Source organism: Bufo gargarizans, chromosome 7 (assembly GCF_014858855.1).
Source record: "Bufo gargarizans isolate SCDJY-AF-19 chromosome 7, ASM1485885v1, whole genome shotgun sequence".
Lineage (NCBI taxonomy): Eukaryota > Metazoa > Chordata > Amphibia > Anura > Bufonidae > Bufo > Bufo gargarizans.
In genome coordinates, this window is record NC_058086.1 from 129442492 (window position 1) to 129468225 (window position 25734).

General features: G+C 46.0%; 1 protein-coding gene across 4 annotated transcripts in view; it reads right to left on the reverse strand.

The window, feature by feature from the left end:
- The window catches only part of CLCC1 (chloride channel CLIC like 1), a 145992-nt gene that overhangs the window by 82301 nt on the left and 37957 nt on the right, over positions 1-25734 (reverse strand). For 3 of the 4 annotated variants that reach the window (XM_044301875.1, XM_044301874.1, XM_044301873.1), the window contains exons 4-6: positions 22437-22541; positions 20941-21165; positions 20031-20171 (exon numbers count right to left, since the gene is read on the reverse strand). In XM_044301875.1, coding sequence (XP_044157810.1) covers positions 20031-20171; positions 20941-21165; positions 22437-22541 — 471 coding nt within the window. Of the gene's footprint in view, positions 1-20030; positions 20172-20940; positions 21166-22436; positions 22542-25148; positions 25241-25734 lie in introns of all 4 variants that reach the window. The other variant, XM_044301876.1, reaches the window with a different exon arrangement.

Here is a 25734-nt window from a genome sequence, read left to right on the forward strand (position 1 = left end):
GGTCCTCTCACAGGACCATTTTCAAGTCAAGTGAACAGAAAAGTGCATAGTGCAAAAATAAATACAACTCTACAGCATGACACAATCCATTATCAGCCAATAGAGTACTAGTGCACTCCCATTCCTGGGTGGACTACAATTCATATAATTAACTCCATATAATGCCGTGCATATCAACTTCAGTAGCAGTACATTAGTGTTACATTCAATAGTAATTCATCATAATATGTGTACATAAAGTGTATATAATAAAGTGAACCGTGCAATTTTTAATAAAATTCTTGACTGTATTACCTTGCCTTAAGCCTGCTGGAGAACCGAGAAAGTTTGTGGAGAAGGTTTATGGAGAAGGCGTCTCTACATGTGTCTGAACACGCCACTCATCCGCGTCCTCTACTCCTTACTGCGCATGTACTCAGCCCTGTTCCGCTCACGCAGCTTCTAATGCTCCTACGTCGCGTCACCTCTATGGTGGAAACCAACGCGATGACGTACGGTCGATCACGTCCAGGCGCCGCACACAGACGAGTCTGCGTCAGCGTATGGACAGATCGTTCACGCCCCATCACGAGTACCTATCCACCATCTTTTTTTAGGTAATGGGCTGAGTACATGCGCAGTAAGGAGTAGAGGACGCGGATGAGTGGCGTGTTCAGACACATGTAGAGACGCCTTCTCCATAAACCTTCTCCACAAACTTTCTCGGTTCTCCAGCAGGCTTAAGGCAAGGTAATACAGTCAAGAATTTTATTAAAAATTGCACGGTTCACTTTATTATATACACTTTATGTACACATATTATGATGAATTACTATTGAATGTAACACTAATGTACTGCTACTGAAGTTGATATGCACGGCATTATATGGAGTTAATTATATGAATTGTAGTCCACCCAGGAATGGGAGTGCACTAGTACTCTATTGGCTGATAATGGATTGTGTCATGCTGTAGAGTTGTATTTATTTTTGCACTATGCACTTTTCTGTTCACTTGACTTGAAAATGGTCCTGTGAGAGGACCGAAACGTTGTCTGACATGTGTGAATAAAATTCACTTTTCTACTTAAAGGAGTGCTGCGGACTTTCCTTCTCTTCTATATATATATATATATACAGACGTGGACAAAATTGTTGGTACCCTTTGGTCAATGAAAGAAAAAGTCACAATGGTCACAGAAATAACTTTAATCTGACAAAAGTAATAATAAATTAAAATTCTATAAATGTTAACCAATGAAAGTCAGACATTGTTTTTCAACCATGCTTCAACAGAATTATGTAAAAAAATAAACTCATGAAACAGGCATGGACAAAAATGATGGTACCCCTAACTTAATATTTTGTTGCGCAACCTTTTGAGGCAATCACTGCAATCAAACGCTTCCTGTAACTGTCAATGAGACATCTGCACCTCTCAGCAGGTATTTTGGCCCACTCCTCATGAGCAAACTGCTCCAGTTGCGTCCGGTTTGAAGGGTGCCTTTTCCAGACTGCATGTTTCAGCTCCTTCCAAAGATGCTCAATAGGATTGAGGTCAGGGCTCATAGAAGGCCACTTTAGAATAGTCCAATTTTTTCCTCTTAGCCATTCTTGGGTGTTTTTAGCGGTGTGTTTTGGGTCATTGTCCTGTTGCAAGACCCATGACCTGCGACTGAGACCAAGCTTTCTGACACTGGCTAGTACATTTCTCTCTAGAATTCCTTGATAGTCTTGAGATTTCATTGTACCCTGCACAGATTCAAGACACCCTGTGCCAGACGCAGCAAAGCAGCCCCAGAACATAACAGAGCCTCCTCCATGTTTCACAGTAGGGACAGTGTTCTTTTCTTGATATGCTTCATTTTTTCGTCTGTGAACATACAGCTGATGTGCCTTGGCAAAAACTTCGATTTTTGTCTCATCTGTCCACAGGACATTCTCCCAGAAGCTTTGTGGCTTGTCAACATGTAGTTTGGCATATTCCAGTCTTGCTTTTTTATGATTCGTTTTCAACAATGGTGTCCTCCTTGGTCGTCTCCCATGTAGTCCACTTTGGCTCAAACAACGACGGATGGTGCGATCTGACACTGATGTTCCTTGAGCATGAAGTTCACCTTGAATCTCTTTAGAAGTCTTTCTAGGCTCTTTTGTTACCATTCGGATTATCCGTCTCTTAGATTTGTCATCAATTTTCCTCCTGCGGCCACGTCCAGGGAGGTTGGCTACAGTCCCATGGATCTTAAACTTATGAATAATATGTGCAACTGTACTCACAGGAACATCTAGTTGCTTGGAGATGGTCTTATAGCCTTTACCTTTAACATGCTTGTCTATAATTTTCTTTCTGATCTCTTGAGACAGCTCTTTCCTTTGCTTCCTCTGGTCCATGTCGAGTGTGGTACACACCATATCACCAAACAACACAGTGATTACCTGGAGCCATATATATAGGCCCAATGGCTGATTACAAGGTTGTAGACACCTGTGATGCTAATTAGTGGACACACCTTGAATTAACATGTCCCTTTGGTCACATTATGTTCTGTGTTTTCTAGGGGTACCATCATTTTTGTCCATGCCTGTTTCATGAGTTTATTTTTTTACATAATTCTGTTGAAGCATGGTTGAAAAACAATGTCTGACTTTCATTGGTTAACATTTATAGAATTTTAATTTATTATTACTTTTGTCAGATTAAAGTTATTTCTGTGACCATTGTGACTTTTTCTTTCATTGACCAAAGGGTACCAACAATTTTGTCCACGTCTGTATATGGCCACATAGTATTAGCTTGCCTAATTATAGCTTGCTGCATTTTCCAAGTTCTGCTTTTTATAAGTGCATTGGAGATACTCAGGAGGCTAACTTAGACTAACTCAGAGCTTTTCCACTGTAGCAGAACTTCAGCGGTGTTTCTGGTGGATACTTAGACACAGTGTTTCAAAACAGGTAAGGAATTTGTTAGACAGGTTATCACTATTGTCTGATCGCAAATGAGCATAGGTGATTAAGGTGTTAAATTTGTTGTTGTGGGAGGAGCTTTTGTGGGAGTGTGTGTATATATATAGCCACATAGTATTAGCTCGCCTAATTATAGCTTGCTGCATTTTCAAGTGCTGCTTTTTATAAGTGCATTGGAGATACTCAGGAGGTAATCTGGTGGCGGATACAATCTAAAAAATTTAGATTTGTTTGCTTAAAATCTTTCCCCTCTTTAAAATGGCAGACCTGGTTCTGTGCAGGAATTGTTGTGCTTTTATTTTTAGGTTCCACTCTTCGGAGGTTTGGATGCTGTCTGATCTGTAGTCATCTCTCCATAATGCAGCAGGAAATTGCATTTTTGAAATCTGAGGTTTGTAAATTAACCGTTAAACAAACTAAGGCTGAGAACGTTGCAATGCCACTGCCACAGTGGCCCCGTAGAAATGGAAGATGGGTTACTGCAGGTTCTGGTAGACAGAGTTGTTGATAGAAGACATATCCCACAGTCTGTGGCTCTCCATAATTCATTTGCACAACTTTCAGAGTGCAAGAGCAACATGGTGGATGGCTGAAGCACAGTGGATGAGAAAATCATCTCCCATGCCTAAAGTATGCAAGACTGCAGCCTAAGACAAAAAGGAGAAGGTGAGGACTGATAGTAAGCAGCTGTTGGTGGGCGATTCCATCATAAGAGGTGTGAAGTTTGAGGAAAATGGTGTTGTGAGATGTCTCCATGGTGCTTCCGCTAGCAGGGATAGACGACGTATCCTTAATATTGTTAGGCAAGCAAAGCAGGAAAGGGAGGTGGATGTTATTGTCCATCTTGGGACAAATGATCTGGCTTGCAATGAGGTTTCAAAGGTGAAGGAAGCTTTTCACACACTTGGAAATAATATACGGGAGGTTGCATCAACTGTTTCATTCTCTGCAGTTTTGCCTGTGCATAACCTTCAGCATGACAGGAAAATGCGCATTAAGGGATTAAATGTATGTCTTGGTGAATGGTGTATGAACCAAGAGTTTGGCTTTGTGTCTCATGTTAGCTCTCGTTGGAATGGAAAAGAACTGTACAAGAAAGATGGTTTGCATCTTTCTCTCAAGAATGTCGTCAGTGAACAGTTCCAAGTATTTGCTAAGGAGCATTTAAACTAGGAAAGGGGGGGGGGGCAAAAGAGTGATAATCCAGCAGTCCGACTGAACCCCGGAACGATGCCAGTAGCACATAGGTTAAGAAATGACAAGCTCAGAGTCTTGTCTACAAATGCTCGCAGTTTAGGGAATAAGATCAATGAATTTGATGCTATAATGGCATCTGAGAATATAGATTTAGTGGCTGTTACTGAGACGTGGTTCAATGGGAGTAATGACTGGGCTATAACAATACCAGGATTCTCTCTATATAGGAAAGATAGAAGGCAAGAAGGGAGAGGGGTGGCCCTGTACGTGAAAGATAGCATAAAATCTAATTTAATACAAGTTAGCGAGAACAATTTACAGTCAGTTTGGGTTACCTTGCAGCTTGATAATCATAAGGTAACTCGTGTAGGTGTGATATATAGACCACCTAGCCAAGTCAAAGAATTAGATGATCTACTCGTTAAGGAAATAGCTAAAATGACATTGAAGGGGGAAGTTATTATAATGGGAGACTTTAATCTTCCTAATGTAAACTGGAAAACCAAAATAGCTAGTTCTGCCAGGAGTACAGATATTTTAAATTCCCTACTGGGATCATCTCTACAGCAAGTAGTTGAGGAGCCAACCCGGAAGGAGGCCATATTAGATTTAGCATTCACAAATGGGAATTTGGTATCTGATATTAATGTAGGGGAAAGCTTGGGATCTAGTGATCACCAGTCAGTGTGGTTTACTATATGTACAGTGACTGATTCACACCACACAAAAACAAAAGTTTTAGATTTTAGAAAATCTGACTTTTCTAAAATTAGATTAGTGGTATATACGAGTCCCTATCAGATTGGAACAGTTTCAGTGCTGACTGCCTCAATGAATACTTCTGTTCAGTTTTTACAAAGCAAAATGAAGGAAACGGACCTCAGTTAGGAAGGAAGACTAATGAATCTTTTGATGCATGTGTCTTTACAGAGGAAGAGGTTCCAAGTCAGCTGTCTAAAATTAATACAAATAAGTCACAGGGGCCTGATGGTATACACCTAAAGCTATTAAAAGAGCTCAGCGATGAACTAGCAAAACCATTAACAGATTTATTTAACCATACAATGGTAACAGGAGACGTCCCAAGATTGGAAATGAGCAAATGTTGTGCCCATTCACAAGAAAGGTAGTAGGGAGGATTCGGGCAACTATGTGACCCCCCCCCCCCCGTATTGGCGATCGCTGCAAACAGCAGGTCAATTCAGACCTGCGGTTTGCAGCGCTTTCTGTAGTTTCTGATTCTGATCAGAAACTTTAAAATGGCCAAAGTAAAAAAAAAAAATTAACCCCCCCCCCCCCGAATGATTTTATGTCGGCGGGGTGCAGGGGGGGGGCGGGTTGTGGGCGGTGCGGTGTTGCGGGATCGTGATATTCATTGTTGTTTAGTGGTGTATACGTACGGACCGCTGTATGGAAAGTGTTAAGTCAGGGAGCTCCCTCCCTCTGCCATCGGGGGGCTGCTGTGCCTTTGCAGCCCCCAGATGGATGGGGTGACAGAGGGAGGGACTTCCACTCCTTCACCTTCCTAGTCTGCTCAGTTGTGGCAGACGGGGAAGGTTCCCATGGCAACAGGACGCCTTCTCAGGCATCCTGCTGTCCATGGTGCTGAACAGATCTATGCTAAAGGCATTGATCTGTTCAGACAGTGTAAGTAAAATACAGGACAATACACTATATGGTGTATTGTACTGTATTATACAGACATCAGACCCACTGGATCTTCAAGAACCAAGTGGGTCTGGGTCCAAAAAATGTTTTAAAAAAAAAGTGAAAAAAAGATAATAAAAACACATTTATCACTGAATATAAAAATAAAAAAATACACTACACATATTAGGTATCGCCGTGTCCGTAATGACCTGATCTATAAAACGGTCATGTTACTTTCCCCGCACGGTGAACGCCATAAAAATAAAAAAATAAAAACTATCAGGAAATTGAAATTTTGCCCACCTTACTTCCCAAAAAAGGTAATAAAAGTGATCAAAAAGTCACATGTACGCCAAAATAGTACCAATCAAACCGTCAACTCATCCCGAAAAAATTAGGCCCTACATGAGACAATGGCCCAAAAAATAAAAAACTATGGACACACTATAACATGATTTTTGTATCGATCGGCTCTATAATAATATCAAATGACCTAACCCCTCAGGTGAACACCGTAAAAAAAAAAAAAATGGTGTAAAAAAAATTTTTTTTCATCTTATGTCACAAAAAGTGTAATAGCAAGCGATCAAAAAGTCATATGCACCCCAAAATACTGCCAATAAAACCGTCATCTCATCCCACAAAAAATGAGACCCTACTTTAGATAATCGCCCAAAAACTGAAAAACTATGGCTCTCAGACTATGGTGACACTAAAACATATTTTCTTTGTTTCAAAAATGAAATAATTGTGTAAAACTTACATAAATAAAAAAATTGTATACATATTAGGTATCGCCACGTCCATGACAACCTGCTCTATAAAAATACCACATGATCTAACCTGTCAGATGAATGTTGTAAATAACACCAAAAAAAAGTGCCAAAAAAGCTATTTCTTGTTACCTTCCCTCACAAAAAGTGTAATATAGAGCAACCAAAAATCAGATGCACCCTAAACCAGTACCAAAAAAACTTCCACCCTATCCCGTAGTTTCTAAAATGGGGTCACTTTTTTGGAGTTTCTACTCTAGGGGTGCATCAGGGGGGCTTCAAATGGGACATGGTGTCCCAAAAAACTGTCTAGCAAAATCTGCCTTCCAGAAACTGTATGGCATTCCTTTCCTTCTGCGCCCTGCCATGTGCCCGTACAGCAGTATACGACCACATATGGGGTGTTTCTGTAAACGACAGAATCAGGGCCATAAATAACGAGTTTTGTTTAGCTGTTAACCCTTGCTTTCTAACTGGAAGAAAATAGTAAAATGGAAAATTTGCCAAAAAATTGAAATTCTGAAATTTCATCTCTATTTGCCAATAACTCTTGTGGAACACCTAAAGGGTTAACAACGTTTGTAAAATCAGTTTTGAATGCCTTGAGGGGTGTAGTTTCTTAGATGGGGTCACTTTTATGGAGTTTCTACTCTAGGGGTGCATTAGGGGGGCTTCAAATGGGACATGGTGTCCAAAATTGGTCCCTAAAACTTGGGTTTTTGAAAAGTTCAGAACAATTTCAAGATTTGCTTCCAAACTTCTAAGCCTTGTAACATCCCCAAAAAGGAGATTTTTGTGAAACTCACCTGTAAAATCTTTTTCTCATCTTTTCCATTGGGGGACACTCCATGGGTATAGCTTAGAGGTATTAGTAGGAGGGACACTATGCAAATGAAAGAGCTCCTCCTCCTCGGGCTATACCCCCCGACTCCACCAGGAGGAACTCAGGCGTTGCACAAGCAGTAGGAGAAGGAGCAAGAAAAAATCATGGAAACCATCGGACCAAGCCATAAGGTCCAACCAGAAACAGAAAAACTGAACTAAAGACCCCTCCTGCAACAGGAATAATGGGTGGGAGCTGTGTCCCCCAATGGAAAAGACGAGAAAAAGATTTTACAGGTGAGTTTCACAAAAATCTCCTTTTCTCGTACTTTTTTCCATTGGGGGACACAGACCATGGGAGGTCCAAAAGCAGTCCATGGGGTGGGAAAAAATATCAGCACCGCCAGGAGGAACGCCCAACGGTCAAACAGGAACCACAGCCTGCAAAACCCTGCGGCCAAAGCCCATTCAGCCGAAGCCAGTGAATGCAACTGACAAAAATTTGCAAAGGTATGCAAGGACGACCAGGTGGCCGCCGTACACAGCTGAGACGCAGAGGCACGATTGCGTCTTGCCCAGGAAGCCCCCACTGCCCTAGTGGAGTGAGCGGCAATCCTAGCCGGGGGAACTCCACCACAAGCGCGTCAAGCCGCGGAAATAGCCAAGCAGATCCAGAGCGCCAAGAACGGCGGACGGAAGCAGTAGCCGCGAGATACACCTTCAGGACCCGTACAACATCCAGGGAATGCAGAGTGCGTTCCTTGGGGTTAGCCGGAGAAGGACAAAAGGAAGGCAGGACAAGATCCTCATCAAGGTGGAAGGGAGAGACCACCCTGGGCAAAAAGAAGGGGACTGGACGGAGCACAACTTAATCCTGGTGGAAAACCAGAAAGGCTCCTGACAGGAAAGAGCGGCCAGCTTCGACACCAGTCTGACTTAAAAGCTCGTGATGGGATGTGAACTCACAGCCACTGCATAATAGCCCAGAACTTTAATCACTACGCTATGTAGCTGTATCAGAAGCTATGGTCACAAGGAAGTCCAGATGAGAACAGTCAGAGAGACCCTCCTCAAAGGCTCGAAGGGGGCCGACTGCAGAGCGCGCAGAACCAAATTGAGATCCCAAGGAGACAAAGGGGGAACATACGGGGAACCGAATGCGCCACCCCCTGAAGAAAGGTCACCACCGGACCCTTAAGAGCAAGGGACCTCTGACGGCCCGCGCCGAAACCTGACCTTACAGGGAACTAAGCGACAGTCCCTGCACAAGCCCAGACTGAAGAAAAGACAGTACCATCAAGATGGAAAACCGAAGGGGAGGGAACCCCGAACCCTCACAAAAGGACAGGAAGGCCATCCAGGTACGATAGTAAATCCGGGAGGAAGAAGACTTCCCCGGACTGATCATGGTCCTAACCACTGAATCCGAGAACCCCATCTTCATCAGGATGGCGGTTTCAACAGTCACGCCGGTAAATGAAGAGACCGTAAATTCCGGTGGAAGAACGGGCCCTGAGACAGTAGGTCCTGTCTGTCGGGAAGAGGCCATGGGGCGTCCGCCAGCAACCGAGCCACGTCCGAAAAACCACGCGCGGCGAGGCCACTCTGGGGTGATGAGAACGGTCGGATTCCCTTCCGCCTCGAACTGGCGTAGACCCTTTGGTAGGAGAGGAAAACAGAGGAGGCTGAAGTCCTGCCACGGAGACACCTGCGCATCCATCCGTACGCCTTCGGATCTCGGGCGCGAGCCAGGACCACTGGGATCTTGTTGTTGAACCCGGACGCCATTAAGTCCACATCCGGACGGTCCCATCTGTGGCAGATTTCTTCGAACCCTTCTGGATGCAGAGACCACTCGCTTGGATCCACCTTGTTGTGGCTTAGAAAGTCCGCTGTCCAGTTGTCCACTCCTGGAATGTAAACTGCTGACAACACCGGAACGTGCGTCTCCGCCCACGTCAGAATTCTCTTCACCTCCTGCATCACCATCCGGCTGCGGGTCCCGCCCTGATGGTCGATATAGGCCACGGCCGCGGCATTGCCCGTTTGAACCCGCACTGGGAGGCCCGCAAGGAGAGAGGTCCAATAGGAGAGATAGAGCGGAAAAAAATCGCCCTCAGTTCCAGAAAGTTGATTGGAAGGCGAGACTCTGCCGCCGACCAAATCCCTTGAACCGTGCGAGACTGGAAAACGCCCCCCCAACCCAGGATGCTGGCATCGGTGGTGGCGATCGTCCAGGAGAATGCGAGAAAGGAACTCCCCGACCTCAGGTTCATCGGGAACAGCCACCAAGGGAGAGCTGCCCGAACCCGCTGAAAGGTAAAGGATCTCCTGTTGCGCCAGGCGAGTGTGAAACTGGGCATATGGAAGGCCTCGAAAGAGGCTACCATAAGACCCAGGACCTGCAAGTATTCCCGAATGGAGAGGCACGGGGAGCGCAGCAGATGCGACACTGCCCCCTGGATCTGGGAGGACTTGAAGGCTGGCAGAATACTTTGGCAGCCAAGGTGTCCAAAATCATCCTCCGGAAGGAGAGCCTCTGGGACGGGAAGAGGCAGGAGTTTGGGAAAGTTACCAGCCAGCCGAACCGTTCCAGAGTCTGAACAGTGATCCGGACGCTGTCCTTGGTCTGCGGTAGAGAGGGGGGCCTCTATCCGGATATCGTCCCGATAGGGCAGCAAAGGAATGCCCCTGGTACGAAGAAGCGCCATGAGCGGTCCAGGACCGTGGCAAGGACCCGCGGGGTGGTCGCCAACCCGAAGGAAGGGCGACAAACTGACAGTGTCGACCCAGAATGGGGAAGCGCAGGAATCGATGGTGGGATTCCGCAATCGGGACATGTGATAGGCCTAGGAGCAGCAGGGCGGGCTGACTGGGCCCTCTAGTGCCGGGAAGGCTGGTGTAAAGGAAGGCCTCTTTGCGGGCGACCTGAGACCCCCGGCGGAGGAAGCAGGCGACGGCCTACCAGATGAGAAACGGCAAAAGGCATGCAGAGATGAACTCGTCCAGCTGATCCCCATAAGGTCTGGAAACCCCAAAGGGGAGATTAGCAAGGGAACGCTTGGTGGAGGCGTCAGCGTCCCACACCTTCAATCAGATCTCTTCGCGCTGAGTGACAGAGATGGCCAACCTGCGGGCAAAGAGGGAAACAATGTCCCTAGAAGCTTCGCAAAGAATCTTAGAAGCCTGAGACATCTGGAGAACCAACTCCAGTGTGTTAGTAGCCGCATCTCGTACCGCCAGTTCCTGGTGGTGGTGCTGTAACCACACCAAGAGAGCACTGGCTACCCCTGCTGAGTGAAAGGTAGGTCACAGGGACGCGCTGCCAGCTAAAAAAGGACCTGGAAGAGAGTCTATGCGTCTGTCTACAGCATCCTGGAAAGAGGAACTGACTAAGACAGGAAGGGCCATATAATTGGCTAATCCGGCCACCGGAGGATCCACCTTAGGGGGAGGAGACACCTCTCCTCGCCGTCAGCAGGGAAAGGAAAGTATATTCATGCGCTGGGTGGTCGAGAACCTTATTAAGACTACCCCAGGCCCTGGACATGACCACGGAAAAATCCCTCATGGACCGGGAACATGGTAGTCTCCGACTGCCTGGACGGAAAAAGGGGGAACTCCTGACCAGTGGAAGGAGGAGAATCCCCTTGGAGAATAAAGGTGTCTCGGACAGTCACCACTAAGTCAGCCACCCTGGTGGAGAGCTTAGGCGAGGGGTCCCGCTCCATGACCTAATCAGAGCCGGAAATTCTCCTTCAGACTTGCGCTCCCTAAGGGAGGGGAGAGTCGCCCGAACGCACCTCTAGACGAGGGGGGGGGGGAGCCATCCGAGGAGGGATGCTGCTGCTCACGCTCCCTGTTAGTAGTCGGGCGTCTTCTGTGGAAAACCACTTAGAGAGGTGGTTGGCGTCACAGGATTTGAAAATGCCCTATAGTCCAAAAAGGACCTGGCTCGTCCGAGCCGGATAATTCCCCTTCGGATTACTCTCCCTAGGGAGGGGGAAGAGCAGTCCGAGGTGGGGTGGAGAGACGGAGACATCCGAGGTGGGATGCTGCCGCTCACGCTGCCTCTTCGTAGTCAGTCACCCACTGTGGGGACCACTGAGAGAGATGGAGTCGTTAGCGCCACAGGATTAAAGGACATGGTTGCCTTGGCGACTAAGACCAATTTAGCGGCCGCGCTGGACATGGCAGATGCCCAAGCGGGGACCGCAGGCTCCCAGGGACGTGGAGGAGGGGTGGAGGAGGGAGGTAAGGCAGGGATGCAGGTAATACTTATCTGCTCCTGCAAATCTTCTCCCTCGACTCCAGGACCAGCAGGGATGCACCTCTTCAGGCTTCTGACTCCTTGTCCAGGAGTGCAGTGTTCTGGTGGAGGGTGGCAGCAGGAGACCCAGTAGCTGGTGGGATACCGGAGCTGCAGGTCGAGCCCGGATCCACTTGTCTTCTTTGGGGGGCAATGGAGGCAGCCAGGCAGCGTCCAAGGACGGCGGCGGGCATTCCACGGGGGACCAGGAAGGCGCCATGCCGACCTGTGTCCCCATCTAGAGTAATGTAAACAATTTTTGAAGGCTGAAAGGGGCTTTGAACTCAGAAAGCCTGGACATGGGGCAGCAGCAGCATTACCACTGAGCTACCAGCTTGCCTGGCACAAAACGGAGTAGAGTGATGAGGAGCTGCACGGCCGTGAGCAAACAGTCTCCGGTGTAAGGAGAGTCAGAGCGGCATGCCGAGGCTCCGCCCCCCCGAACGCGTCATTATGGCGCGAAAATAAGCGCGCGAAAATATGCGCGAAAATAAGCGCGCGCGCGATTTAAACAAACACCACGACTCCCCTCACGTGGTGCAGTAGGGGTTAACGAGGCCATGGAGGAGCGGCCTGCCGGCGGGCGCTGAGAGAGCGCAGCAGCCAAGGCCCGACGAGAGAAGCGCTGAAGCCCACAGTTTAAGGGGGAAGAGATGCCAGTACTCCAGTGCCAAAATGAAGAAAGTGCCCCATCAGGATCCTTCTTCAAGCTCACCCAGGTAGCCACAAACAAACAGACACAGAGGGAGGGGGAGGGACTGGGCAATACTTATCTGCTCAGCATGCTCCCTCGATGTCCAGACCAGCAGGGATGCGCCTCTTCAGACTTCTGACTCCAATCCAGGAGAACAGTGCTCTGGAGGAGGGTAGGCAGCAGGCGTCCCAGCAGCTGGTGGGATGCCGGAGCTAACAGGTCGAGCCCGGATCCACTTATCTTCTTGGGGGGAAATGGAGGCAGCCAGGCAACGTCCCAAAGACGGCGGCGGGCACTCCACGGGGGACCAGGAAGGCGCCATGCCGACCTGTGTCCCCATCTAGAATAAAAATAACAAAAAGGAGTAGAATCAGAGAGTGTCAGAGAGTGTCAACCTCCTTCACCAGACACTAAGCAAAGACTGAGTTCCTCCTGGTGGAGTCGGGGGGTATAGCCCGAGGAGGAGGAGCTCTTTCATTTGCATAGTGTCCCTCCTACTAATACCTCTAAGCTATACCCATGGTCTGTGTCCCCCAATGGAAAAAAGTACGAGAAATATAAAATATCATTCCCAAAATGATGCAAACATGAAGTAGACATATGGGGAATGTAAAGTAATAACCATGTTTGGATGTATTATTATGTATTATAGAAGTAGAGAAATTGAAACTTGGAAATTTGCAATTTTTTTTTTTACAAATTTTTGGTAAATTTGGTATTTTACCAGTGTCATTAAGTAAAATATGTGCCGAAAAAACAAATCTCCGAATGGCCTGGATAAGTCAAAGCGTTTTAAAGTTATCACCACATAAAGTGACACTGGTCAGATTTGCAAAAAATGGCCTGGTCCTTAAGGTGAAAATGAGCTTGGTCCTTAAGGTGTTAAAGTATAACTGTCATATTTTATTTTTTGGGGGGAGTATTGGATTGTGGTGATTAATATCACCTTGGTTGCTCTATAAGTAAATGATTAAAGCCAGGTCTTCCCCAGCAGCTGATAACAGTGCCTGGGCTGTGTGCACTTCTCCCTGTCCCTGCGCTTAGCAGACGCTCCCTCACTCAGCAGACTGGGACAATGCAGAGTTGAATCAGTGCAGACCAGGGAAGGGAGATCTGCCGTCTGCTCAGTGTATAAATGAAAGCAACATGTGGTAAGAGGACCCCTTTGTAGTGCAGGAGATTAACCCTTTAGGGGGAGGGCTCTAGTTACTGACACCTTTGGGGGGCTATTGTTACTGGCTAGTGAGGGCAGGCGGGATTAGCCTCAGGGTGAGGGCAGTGGCGGCCATCTTAACTGAATAGTGAAATTGCAGTTTTATGCAGACTGGTTGCTAAGGGCTGAATCGTATTAAATATGGGGTAATTCAGTCTAATAGTAACTGATTCTGGAATATCATGTGATTAGTAACTACATATATGAAAATTTTAATTAGGGTCTAAGTGTGACAGTTATCCTTTAAGGAGAGGATTGTTGGAACATCTAAAATCCCATGGACTGAAAGATGAAAAACAGCATGGGTTTACTTCAGGGTGATCATGCTAAACGAATCTTATTGATTTTTTTGATTGGGTGACTAAAATAATAGATGGCGGAGGTGCAGTAGACATCGCTTATCTAGACTTTAGTAAGGCTTTTGATACTGTCCCACATAGAAGACATCAATAAATTGCAGTCTTTGGGCTTGGACTCCCATATTGTTGAATGGATTAGGCAGTGGCTGAGGGACAGAGAACAGAGGGTTGTAGTCAATGGAGTATATTCAGACCAAGGTCTTGTTACCGGTGGGGTACCTCAGGGATCTCTTCTGGAACCCATATTGTTTAATATCTTTATCAGCGAAATTGCAGAAGGCCTCGATAGTAAGGCATGTCTTTTGCTGATGACACAAAGATTTGTAACAGGGTTGATGTTCCTGGAGGGATACACCAAATGGAAAAGGATTTAGGAAAACTAGAGGAATGGTCAAGAATCTGGCAACTAAAATTTAATGTTGATAAGTGCAAGATAATGCACCTGGGACGTAAAAACCCAAGAGCAGAATATACAATCAGTGATACAGTCCTAACCTCAGTATCTGAGAAAAGGGATTTAGGGGTCATTATTTCAGAAGACTTAAAGGTAGGCAGACAATGTCATAGAGCAGCAGGAAATGCTAGCATAATGCTTGGGTGTATAGGGAGAGGCATTACCAGTAGAAAGAGGGAGGTGCTCATGCCGCTCTACAGAGCACTACTGAGACCTCATTTGGAGTATTGTGCTCAGTACTGGAGACCATATCTCCAGAAGGATATTGAAGAGCTACTAAACTAGTACATGGATTGCAGGAGAAAACTTACCAGGAAAGATTAAGGGACCTTAACGTATAGCTTGGAAGAAAGACGAGACAGAGGGGATATGATAGAAACTTTTAAATACATAAAGGGAATCAACAAGGTAAAAGAGGAGAGAATATTTAAAAGAAGAAAAACTGCTACAAGAGGACGTCGTTTTAAATTAGAGGGGCAAAGGTTTAAAAGTAATATCAGGAAGTATTACTTTACTAAGAGAGTAATGGATGCATGGGATAGCCTTCCTGCAGAAGTGGTAGCTGCAAATACAGTGGAAGAGTTTAAGCATGCATGGGATAGGCATAAGGCCATCCTTCATATAAGATAGGGCCAGGGGCTATTCATAGTATTCAGTATATTGGTCAGACTAGATGGGCCAAATGGTTCTTATCTGCCGACACATTCTATGTTTCTATCATAATGTATACAGTGCCTTAAAAAAAATATTCCAACCCTCTGAACTTTTCCACATTTTTTCACGTCACATCCACAAACATAACTGTATTTTATTTTATGTGATAGACCAGGGGTCAGCAACCTTCGGCACTCCAACTGTTGTGAAACTACAACCCCGAGCATGCTTCATTCAATTCTATGGGTGTTCTGAGTACAGCCAACATCTGCCGAAGGTTGCTAATTCCTGTGATAGACCAACACAAAGTGGCAACTATGTGTGAAGTGAAAAGAAAATTATACATGGTTTTCAATACTTTTGACAAAGGGTCCATTCACACATCCATATGTGTTTTACGGATCCACAAAACACGGACACCGGCAATGTTCGTTCCGCATTTTGCGGACCGCACATTGCCGGCACTATAATAGAAAATACCTAATGTTGTCCGCAATTGCGGACAAGAATAGGACATGTTCTATTTTTTGCGGGAACAGAATTGCGGACCCGGAAGTGCAGATTTGCATTTCCGGATCCGTACAGCACATCGTGTGGCCCCATAGAAATGAATAGGTCGGCAATTCCGTTTCGCAAAATGCGGAACAGAATTGCGAACGTGTGAATGGAGCCAAATAAAAATATAGAAAGTGCGGCGTGCATTTGTATTCAGCCCCTCTGAGTCAATACTTTTTATGAGCACCTATCACTGTAATTACAGCTACAAGTTATTTTGGGTATGTCTCTACCAGTTTTGCACATCTAGGAGGCTGAAATGTCTGCCAATTCTTCTTTGCAAAATAGCTAAAACTCAGTAAGATTGGATGGAGAGCGTCTCTGAACATCAATTTTCAAGTCTTGCCACAAATTCTCAATGGGACTTAGATCTGGACGTTGATTGGGCCATTCAAACACATGAATAAGCTTTGATCTAAACCATTCCATTGTAGCTCTGGCTGTACAGGTCCTTCTAAAAAAATTAGCATATTGTGATAAAGTTCATTATTTTCTGTAATGTAATGATAAACATTAGACTTTCATATATTTTAGATTCATTACACACCAACTGAAGTAGTTTTAAGCCTTTTATTGTTTTAATATTGATGATTTTGGCATACAGCTCATGAAAACCCCAAATTCCTATCTAAAAAAATTAGCATATCATGAAAAGGTTCTCTAAACGAGCTATTAACCTAATCATCTGAATCAACTAATTAACTCTAAACACCTGCAAAAGATTCCTGAGGCTTTTAAAAACTCCCAGCCTGGTTCATTACTCAAAACCGCAATCATGGGTAAGACTGCCGACCTGACTGCTGTCCAGAAGGCCATCATTGACCCCCTCAAGCAAGAGGGTAAGACACAGAAAGAAATTTCTGAACGAATAGGCTGTTCCCAGAGTGCTGTATCAAGGCACCTCAGTGGGAAGTCTGTGGGAAGGAAAAAGTGTGGCAGAAAACGCTGCACAACGAGAAGAGGTGACCGGACCCTGAGGAAGATTGTGGAGAAGGACCGATTCCAGACCTTGGGGGACCTGCGGAAGCAGTGGACTGAGTCTGGAGTAGAAACATCCAGAGCCACCGTGTGCAGGCGTGTGCAGGAAATGGGCTACAGGTGGCGCATTCCCCAGGTCAAGCCACTTTTGAACCAGAAACAGCGACAGAAGCGCCTGACCTGGGCTACAGAGAAGCAGCATTGGACTGTTGCATGTCATTCGGAAATCAAGGTGCCAGAGTCTGGAGGAAGACTGGGGAGAGGGAAATGCCAAAATGCCTGAAGTCCAGTGTCAAGTACCCACAGTCAGTGATGGTCTGGGGTGCCATGTCAGCTGCTGGTGTTGGTCCACTGTGTTTTATCAAGGGCAGGGTCAATGCAGCCGCTATCAGGAGATTTTGGAGCACTTCATGCTTCCATCTGCTGAAAAGCTTTATGGAGATGAAGATTTCATTTTTCAGCACGACCTGGCACCTGCTCACAGTGCCAAAACCACTGGTAAATGGTTTACTGACCATGGTATTACTGTGCTCAATTGGCCTGCCAACTCTCCTGACCTGAACCCCATAGAGAATCTGTGGGATATTGGGAAGAGAAAGTTGAGAGACGCAAGACCCAACACTCTGGATGAGCTTAAGGCCGCTATCGAAGCATCCTGGGCCTCCATAACACCTCAGCAGTGCCACAGGCTGATTGCCTCCATGCCACGCCGCATTGAAGCAGTCATTTCTGCAAAAGGATTCCTGACCAAGTATTGAGTGCATAACTGAACATAATTATTTGAAGGTTGACTTTTTTTTGTATTAAAAAAACACTTTTCTTTTATTGGTCGGATGAAATATGCTAATTTTTTTAGATAGGAAATTTGGGTTTTCATGAGCTGTATGCCAAAATCATCAATATTAAAACAATAAAAGGCTTGAACTACTTCAGTTGGTGTGTAATGAATCTAAAATATATGAAAGTCTAATGTTTATCAGTACATTACAGAAAATAATGAAGTTTATCACAATATGCTAATTTTTTGAGAAGCACCTGTATGTTTAGGGTCGTTGTCCTGCTGGAAGGTGAACCTCTGTCCCAGTCTCAAGTCTTTTGCAGTCTCTAACTGGTTTTCCTCCAAGATTGCCCTGTATTTAGCTCCATTCATTTTCCCATCAACTCTGACCAACTTCTCTGTCCCTGCTGAAGAAAAGCATCCACACAGCATGGTGCTGCACCACAATGTGTCACAGTGGGGATGGTGTGTTCATGATGTGCTGTGTTAGTTATCCACCACACACAGTGTTTGGTCTCACATGACTAGAGCACCTTCTTCCGCATGTTTGCTGTGTTCCGTACATGGCTTGAGGCAAACTGCAAACAGGACTTCTTATGGCTTGCTTACAAAATTGACTTTCTTCTTGCCACTCTTCCATAAAAGCCAGATTTGTGGAGTACACAACTAATAGTTGTCCTGTGAACGGATTCTCCCTCCTGAGCTGTGGATCTCAGGAGCTCCTCCAGAGTGACCATGGGCCTCTTGGCTGCTTCTCTACTTAGGGCTCTTTCACACTTGCGTTCTTTTCTTCCGGCATAGAGTTCCGTCGTCGGGGCTCTATGCCGGAAGAATCCTGATCAGTTTTATCCTAATGCATTCTGAATGGAGTGAATTCCGTTCAGGATGCATCAGGATGTCTTCAGTTCCGGAACGGAAAGTTTTTTGGCCGGAGAAAATACTGCAGCATGCTGCGCTTTTTGCTCCGGCCAAAAATCCTCAAGACTTGCCGCAAGGCCGGATCCGGAATGAATGCCTATTGAAAGGCATTGATCCGGATCCGGCCTTAAGCTAAACCTCGTTTCGGTGCATTGCCGGATCCGACGTTTAGCTTTTTCTCAATGGTTACCATGGCTGCCGGGACGCTAAAGGCAGCCATGGCAGCCATGGTAAAGTGTAGCGGGGGAGCAGCATACTTACCGTCCGTGCGGCTCCCGGGGCGCTCCAGAGTGACGTCAGGGCGCCCAAAGCGCATGGTTCACGTGATTGCATGGCACGTCATCCATGCGCATGGGGCGCTCTGATGTAATTCTGGAGCGCCCCGGGAGCCACGCGGACTGTAAGTATACCGCTCCCCCGCTCCCCGCTCCTACTATGGCAACCAGGCAACCGGCAATAGCGTCCTGGGTGCCATAGTAACACTGAAAGCATTTTGAAGACGGATCCGTCTTCAAATGCTTTCAGTACACTTGCGTTTTTCCGGATCCGGTGTGTAATTCCGGCAAGTGGAGTACACGCCGGATCCGGACAACGCAAGTGTGAAAGAGGCCTTAGTGATCTCCTTGCTTGGGCTGTCAGTTCAGGAGGATGGCCATGTCTTGGTGGGTTGGTAGTTGTGCCATACTACTTCTATTTTCAGATGCTGGATTAAACAGTGCTCTATGAGATGTTCAGAGCTTGAGATATTTTTCTATAATCTAACCCTGCTTTACAACTTTATTCCAGACCTGTCTGGCATGTTCCTTGGTTTTCATGATGCTGTTTGATCACTAATGTTCTCTAGAACTTCACATAACAGCTATAGTTATACTGAGAAAACATTACACACAGGTAGACTCCATTTACTGATAAGTTGACTTCTGAAGGCAATTGGTCACACTGAATTTTATTTAGGGGCATCAGAGTACAGGGGGGCTAAATACAAATGCATGCCACACTTTTCAGCATGGCTGAAAGCAACCTACTGAACCAAGCCAGGAACTGAGGCTTTATAGGCCAAGTGGCCCCACCCAACGGTCAAACACGCCCAGTGACTCACAGACACACTGGGAAGGGAATTAACCCTTCCAACACCACAGAAGGGAAAACACCAACTTAAAGGGGAAGTGTCAAACTCAACAAACACACTGTGGCAGTTGCCGCAGGCAATAACATGGGTGGCAACCGTGTCCTGGGAGTCAGCCCAAAGGCCGGGACACTGCCACCACATGTACCCAATCAACCAAACATAGCCACAGACAGCCACAGTGAAGGAACGGATGTCAGTGCACACCACACAACACAAAGTGCACACAGACATACAAACGTGCATACACACAAACTCCACCTCGTGCACAACCAACGGACAAAGGGAGTGCACACAAAAACACGTTGCCAAGGGCAACCGCACGCATGCCAATTGTCCGCGGCAACCGCACCTGAGGCAAACAACCAAGTGCCCCCAGCTGCGGTTGACAACACCAAGCCGCGGGCAACCGCATGCGGCTCCCAAGGAGTCACGACCAAGGGTCGTGACAAGTACTCAACGCAGTACTCAACCACAGAGTGGCAGCTCTGTGTAGTCGTACCCCTATAGTCATGATGCATGACATAGGTCCTTGACAGTAAAATGGTTACATGATTTTTAGTGTCGCACATATGCTGTAAACAAGTCCCTACCTTTTTAGAGCTTACCTTGTATAAGTACATCCAGTTCCAGCCCACGCTCACAATAAAGCTTAGTATACAGAGTCTCTTTATCTGTGTGAACCATCCGATACGTGTCCACAGCTCTGTCGCCACGACTGATACTATGCACGTAATACACAGCACAATCTGCAGAAAATTAATCTCAGTGGTAGGATTACAAAATGATACAGTACATCATCTCATAGCAACACATATATTAAACCTTGCCAAAATCAAATAAACTCTGTAGGATAAGGCCTCATGCACACAAATGTTGTTTGGGTCTGCATCTGAGCTGCAGTTTCTTCAATGGGGCTGCAAAACAGTCCATGACAACCTCAATTTAGATATTGTCCTTTATTTATTGCCACAATTTAGGTTACTTTCACACTCGTGTTTTGGGCGGATCCGTCATGGATCTACAAAAACAGATCCGTTACAATAATACAACCGCATGCATCAGTCTTGAACGGATACGTTTGTATTATCTGTAACATAGCCATGACGGATCCATCATGAACTCCATTAAAAGTCAATGGGAGACGGATCCGTTTTCTATTGTGCCAGATTGAGTCAGAGAAAACGGATCCGTCCCTATTGACTTACATTGTGTGAGAGGACGGATCCGTTTGGCTCAGTTTTATCAGACTGACACCAAAATGCTGCAAGCAGCGTTTTTGTGTCCGCCTCCGGAGCGGAATGGAGACTGATCGGAGGCAAACTGATGCATTCTGAGCGGATCCTTTTCCATTCAGAATGCATTAGGGCAAAACTGATCCATCTTGGACCGCTTGTGAGAGCCCTGAACGGATCTCACAAACGGAAAGCCAGTGTGAAAGTAGCCTTATATGTGTATGCTGCTAATAATACATAATCTCCTGCATTTTATTCAGACACAGAATTCCAAAGCTGTTACCTTAAAAGTGGTGCCAATATCGATTCCAAGATAGTCCTCAAACATGCCCGTCCACCATTCTTTCACGTTCTGAAATCTGAATTGCACTAATGTCCTGGTCAAGGCATCTTCAAGAGCTCCCACATTCCAGTCTTCATCATCAATGAATTTCTGAATCTCAACAACCATCTGTTTTGTAAGGACCATCTCAGCATTATAACAGACTTCGGAACTGGAGTCTTCTGGCTGAAGAATAAGAGATATTCAGCAAAAATACTGTTAATGACTAGGTCCAGGGTAAGATGCCGTCTCAGTTTTGCCATGGCATTAATTAGTGAAACGTATTCATCTGCTAAACATACAAGTCGAGTGAGCAATTAAACACTGTAGAGGATAGCATGCTTTAGAGAAGAAAATTAAGCAGTGCAACAGAATTGGGGTCTGACTTCAAGGACTGGGCAAATCCAGGAGTTAAGTTTTGGGGATGGATAAAAGTGTTGAACAACACATTTTTTTCCCCTATGTTTGGTCACACCATTAACACAATAATGAAAATCACAGTGGAACACAGACACCGAATCACACAGGCAGGGGCAGGAATACAATTGTTCTTCTAGTCAGGACAAATGTTCGCTGCCAATAGTGGTCAGGTATCAGTGTCTGCAGAGTATCACCACACTGGAGACTAAAGTCCTAGGCAAATGAAATAAATGAAATTCAGGGACTCTCAGGTGACATCTTCTCTAGTTTTGGTCATTCACTGAATGATGAACAGCGATATTGCCTCAAAGTCCTGAGACTTTTGGGAACACCTGCAAGTGAGACGTTTTCAGCGCTCACCTATTTTGAAATACACACACACACACACACACACGCCAAGGTTTAGCATTCTACTGTAGTTACATTAGACTACTGATATATACTTATATGTGAAATAAAATTTGTATATGTGTATTTATACTTGATAGTCTGAAGAAGGATGCTATGCCATCCAAAATGTTACATCTTACACTTGGTGGTGAAGGAATTAAGGGGGTTCGCTCTGGGCTTTTCAAGAGCATATGCTTTCTTCATCCCTGTGGAAGAAAGACAGTTTGGTTAATAGTTATCCATCCCTCACGCCGCCGATGCCTTCACATGAGCTGCAGGTTCTTCCACTAGGGTCTTGACCAGATGTGTTCCATTCTCTTCGCATTGAGATAAATTTACTATTATGCAGCTGAACTGGATAACAAGGAAGCACTTTTGGTCGAGACCTGAGCAGAAGAACCCGCAGGCCAAGGGAGTGTGGAGAGACTACAGCATCATCAGAGCGAGGGACGGGTAAGTATTAACCATCTGTCTTTCCTCCACAGGGCTAAAGAAAGCATCAGGTTCTTGAAAAGCCTAGAGAACCCCCATGTGTCCTATACTGCTGCCACTAGTTGCACTGGGGAGAAACCTCATCACTGAGCATAAAGAGGTAGCAGACTGGTGGAAATATCAACACAAAAAAGAGCCTTCCTTTTACTACTTACAAGCCCAAAACGTTCAGCCTCGTTTAGCATCTTGCGCAGGTAGCGTCTGAAAACTGGGTTACTGTTGCTCTCTGGTGATTTTAAGTTATTTTTGTTTTCCACAGTCTGAAAGAAAAAAAAAGGAACTGAGAAGACCTATCAATCAATGCCATTAGGAGTCAAATAATCCAGCAGTTTACTTTTGGAATGTGGAATGACTGAATTTCCTGGCAAATCAAATACACACAGGGAAAGTGGATGTAAATTTCAAACACACAATTCCCATTCAGAATATGAATCTTGGGTCAACTCTGCAGCCGGTGCCATTGCTTACAACTATATGTATATTGTAGGAAGGCGCAAGGGTCCGTCATTGACGGAAGGTAGGTGTCACCGAGGTTCCTGGCCTCGGTGAGATAAGAACCGGTAATTTTGTGTGTCAGCGGCAGCTAGGGCTCGCTGACACTTTTTTACTTAGTGTGGCTGTAAAGCCAATCTGGGCCGGTTCATATTGGGAGCAGCCAAAGAGCAGGGTGGGTGGCTGCTCCCCACGTCCAGGCCAGGTTTTGGGCTGGGGTTTAAAAACCCAGCCAGCAGCTCAGCTGGGTGTGGTATGATCCTCCAAGTGATAGTGGAGCTATAGGAAGCACTGTGTTGGGGAGCTGAGGAGATCCGCCATACTGCAAGGCTGAGAGCTGCATGAGAGCCGCCTGCTGGGAGTCAAGCGCCATAAAGCCTGCTGTGGTCTGCCAGGTGATTTATGTTATTTTGGGAACTCTAGCTGTGTGAATTAACACCAGGACCCTGTAAAGTGTTGTTTTTCTTTTCTTCCTTTTCTGTGTGAATGAACACTGGACTTTAGTTTTTTCAACCGTGGTCTTGCCTCTGTATTGCGTCTGCTTACCCTGCCTACCAGAGCAAATCCCTACAATATATACACACACACACACACATTCTTAAAGGGGTTCTCCGGGTTCAGGGCTGAGCCCAGATATAAGCTATTCCTTTTTCTTTATATATGTGAGTGGAGCATCGTAGCATTATCTTGCCCTGATGCTTTCACTTGTCTTGCACTGCATTGTGTAGTGCAAGGTCTATTGGTGACGTACCGGGCTTTACATGACTATTCTAGGCGGAGACTTCCACCTAGCAGTGAGCCCAGTGAAGTTACCAGCACAAATGGATGGTCTATAGCGCTGCCCTATAGGCTGCCCAAGAAAATGCTCTGATGCTCCACTCATATACAGTTCAGCTCTGAACCTGGAGAACCCCTTTAAAGGGGGTTTCCTAGGCTTAATGACCTATCTTTACGATAGGTGGGGGTCTAACTCCTGCCACTTAGCTGCTTTCACAGGTTGCAGTGCTAGAACCAGTCCCCAGAACTAAACAGCTACACAAATTTCCAGGGAAAAAAAGTTGGCACTACCTTATAGTCTGTGATCCAGCATCCATGGAGGACTCCAGGAATTTCGAAAAAAAAAGACTGTGGTGCTCAGCATCAAGACTGATGCAATCCAACAAACTTAAAATGATTCCTTTTTTTGTTGCATTAAAAGTCCAGGCTCGCAGGCGGTGCGACGTGCTTAGACCAAAGCAAGGGCCATCTCTTTGGCCTAAGTGCATATCGCACTTCCTGCGAGCCTGGTCTTTTAAATACAACGAATAAAGGACTGATTTTAACAGAATATTTTCATATCTGATGGATTACACAACTATATACACTGTGTAGAGGACATGGTGGCTGACTGCAGTGCTTATGCGTTTCAGATAAATTCAGTACATGACATCTTAAGGAAAGGTAATCAATATTAAAGTCCTGGGATATCTCTTTCAGGGATGAAAGCTTAGATTTTTTGTATATTTTCTATGTTCCTGTCACGACCAGAGGATGTGGAACATCTGGGTCAGTGGACTAGGAATTAGCCCAATACTGCTGACTCACAGAGTCAGGACACCAGTGTTTACACCAGTCACCCAGAAAGCAGCTAACTGCAGGAGTGTGTACAGAGTCCAACAGAGACAGAGTAATGGAACAGATGATCTTTACTAGCAGAAGGTAGACAAAAGTCACTTGATAAGAAGGCAAGTTCAGAGTAATATGGTATACTGGGTCAGGCAGACTCGCAGTCATGCTGTGCAAGATCAGAGGTCCAGACGAACTTATAGATGACGGCAGGCAGAATGGAAGTCACACAATGCAGGGGTCAAGGCTGGAGACAGACAGGCAGGGAAGGTCAGGGTTAACTGGAAAAAGTCCAGTACACAGCAGGGCAGAGCAGCTGAAGTATTCAGCAGAGGTTAACGGGTATGACAACCACGCTTGGGCGCTTTATGGTTAGTGAAGCCACCCAAAATACCACTAAGCCCGCCTCTGGGCGGGTACAGTGATCGGGAAGCGTTCTCTCCTTTTCTATAACTAAGGGAGAGGTGCACGCGCGTGTGCAATAGCGCACGAGACCTACAATTGAGGGTGGATGTGGCGGTATGCCGTCCGCGAGGTAGGCCAGAGTTGGGAAACATGGGTGCTGCAGTGTGCAGACAGCGGGCTGCCACACTGCAGTGACGCCACAGGCTCAATACTAACAGTACACCCCCTCTTATGTCCCCTCCTCCACACCCCCGATTTGGAGAGAAATGTCATCAATAAGAGAAAGGCATGCATATTCTCCGCAGGATCCCAAGTCCTATCTTCAGGCCTGTAGCCCTTCCAGTCCACCAAATAGAAGGTCTTACCGCTGATGATCCTCCTGTCCAGGATGTCCTTGACTTCAAATTCATCATCCATAGTGACAGAAGGAGGGTTCTGTGAAGTGCCTTTGCATAACCTATTAAAGACAGCTGGTTTAAGTAAGGCTACTTTCACACTTGCGTTCAGAGCGGATCCGTCTGCATTATATTGTAAAAAAAATTCTAAGTGTGAAAGTAGCCTGAACGGATCCGTCCAGACTTTTACATTGAAAGTCAATGGGGGACGGATCCGTTTGAAGATTGAGCCATATTGTGTCATCTTCAAACTGATCCGTCCCCATTGACTTACATTGTAAGTCTGGACGGATCCGGTTGCCTCCACACGGCCAGGCGGACACCCGAACGCTGCAAGCAGCGTTCAGGTGTCCGCCTGCTGAGCGGAGCGGAGGCCGAACGCTGCCAGACTGATGCATTCTGAGCGGATCCGCGTCCACTCAGAATGCATTAGTGCTGGACGGATGCGTTCGGGGCCGCTTGTGAGCCCCTTCAAACAGAGCTCACAAGCGGACACCCGAACGCTAGTGTGAAAGTAACCTAAGGAAACATGAAATGAGTTGGGAATCCGCAAAGT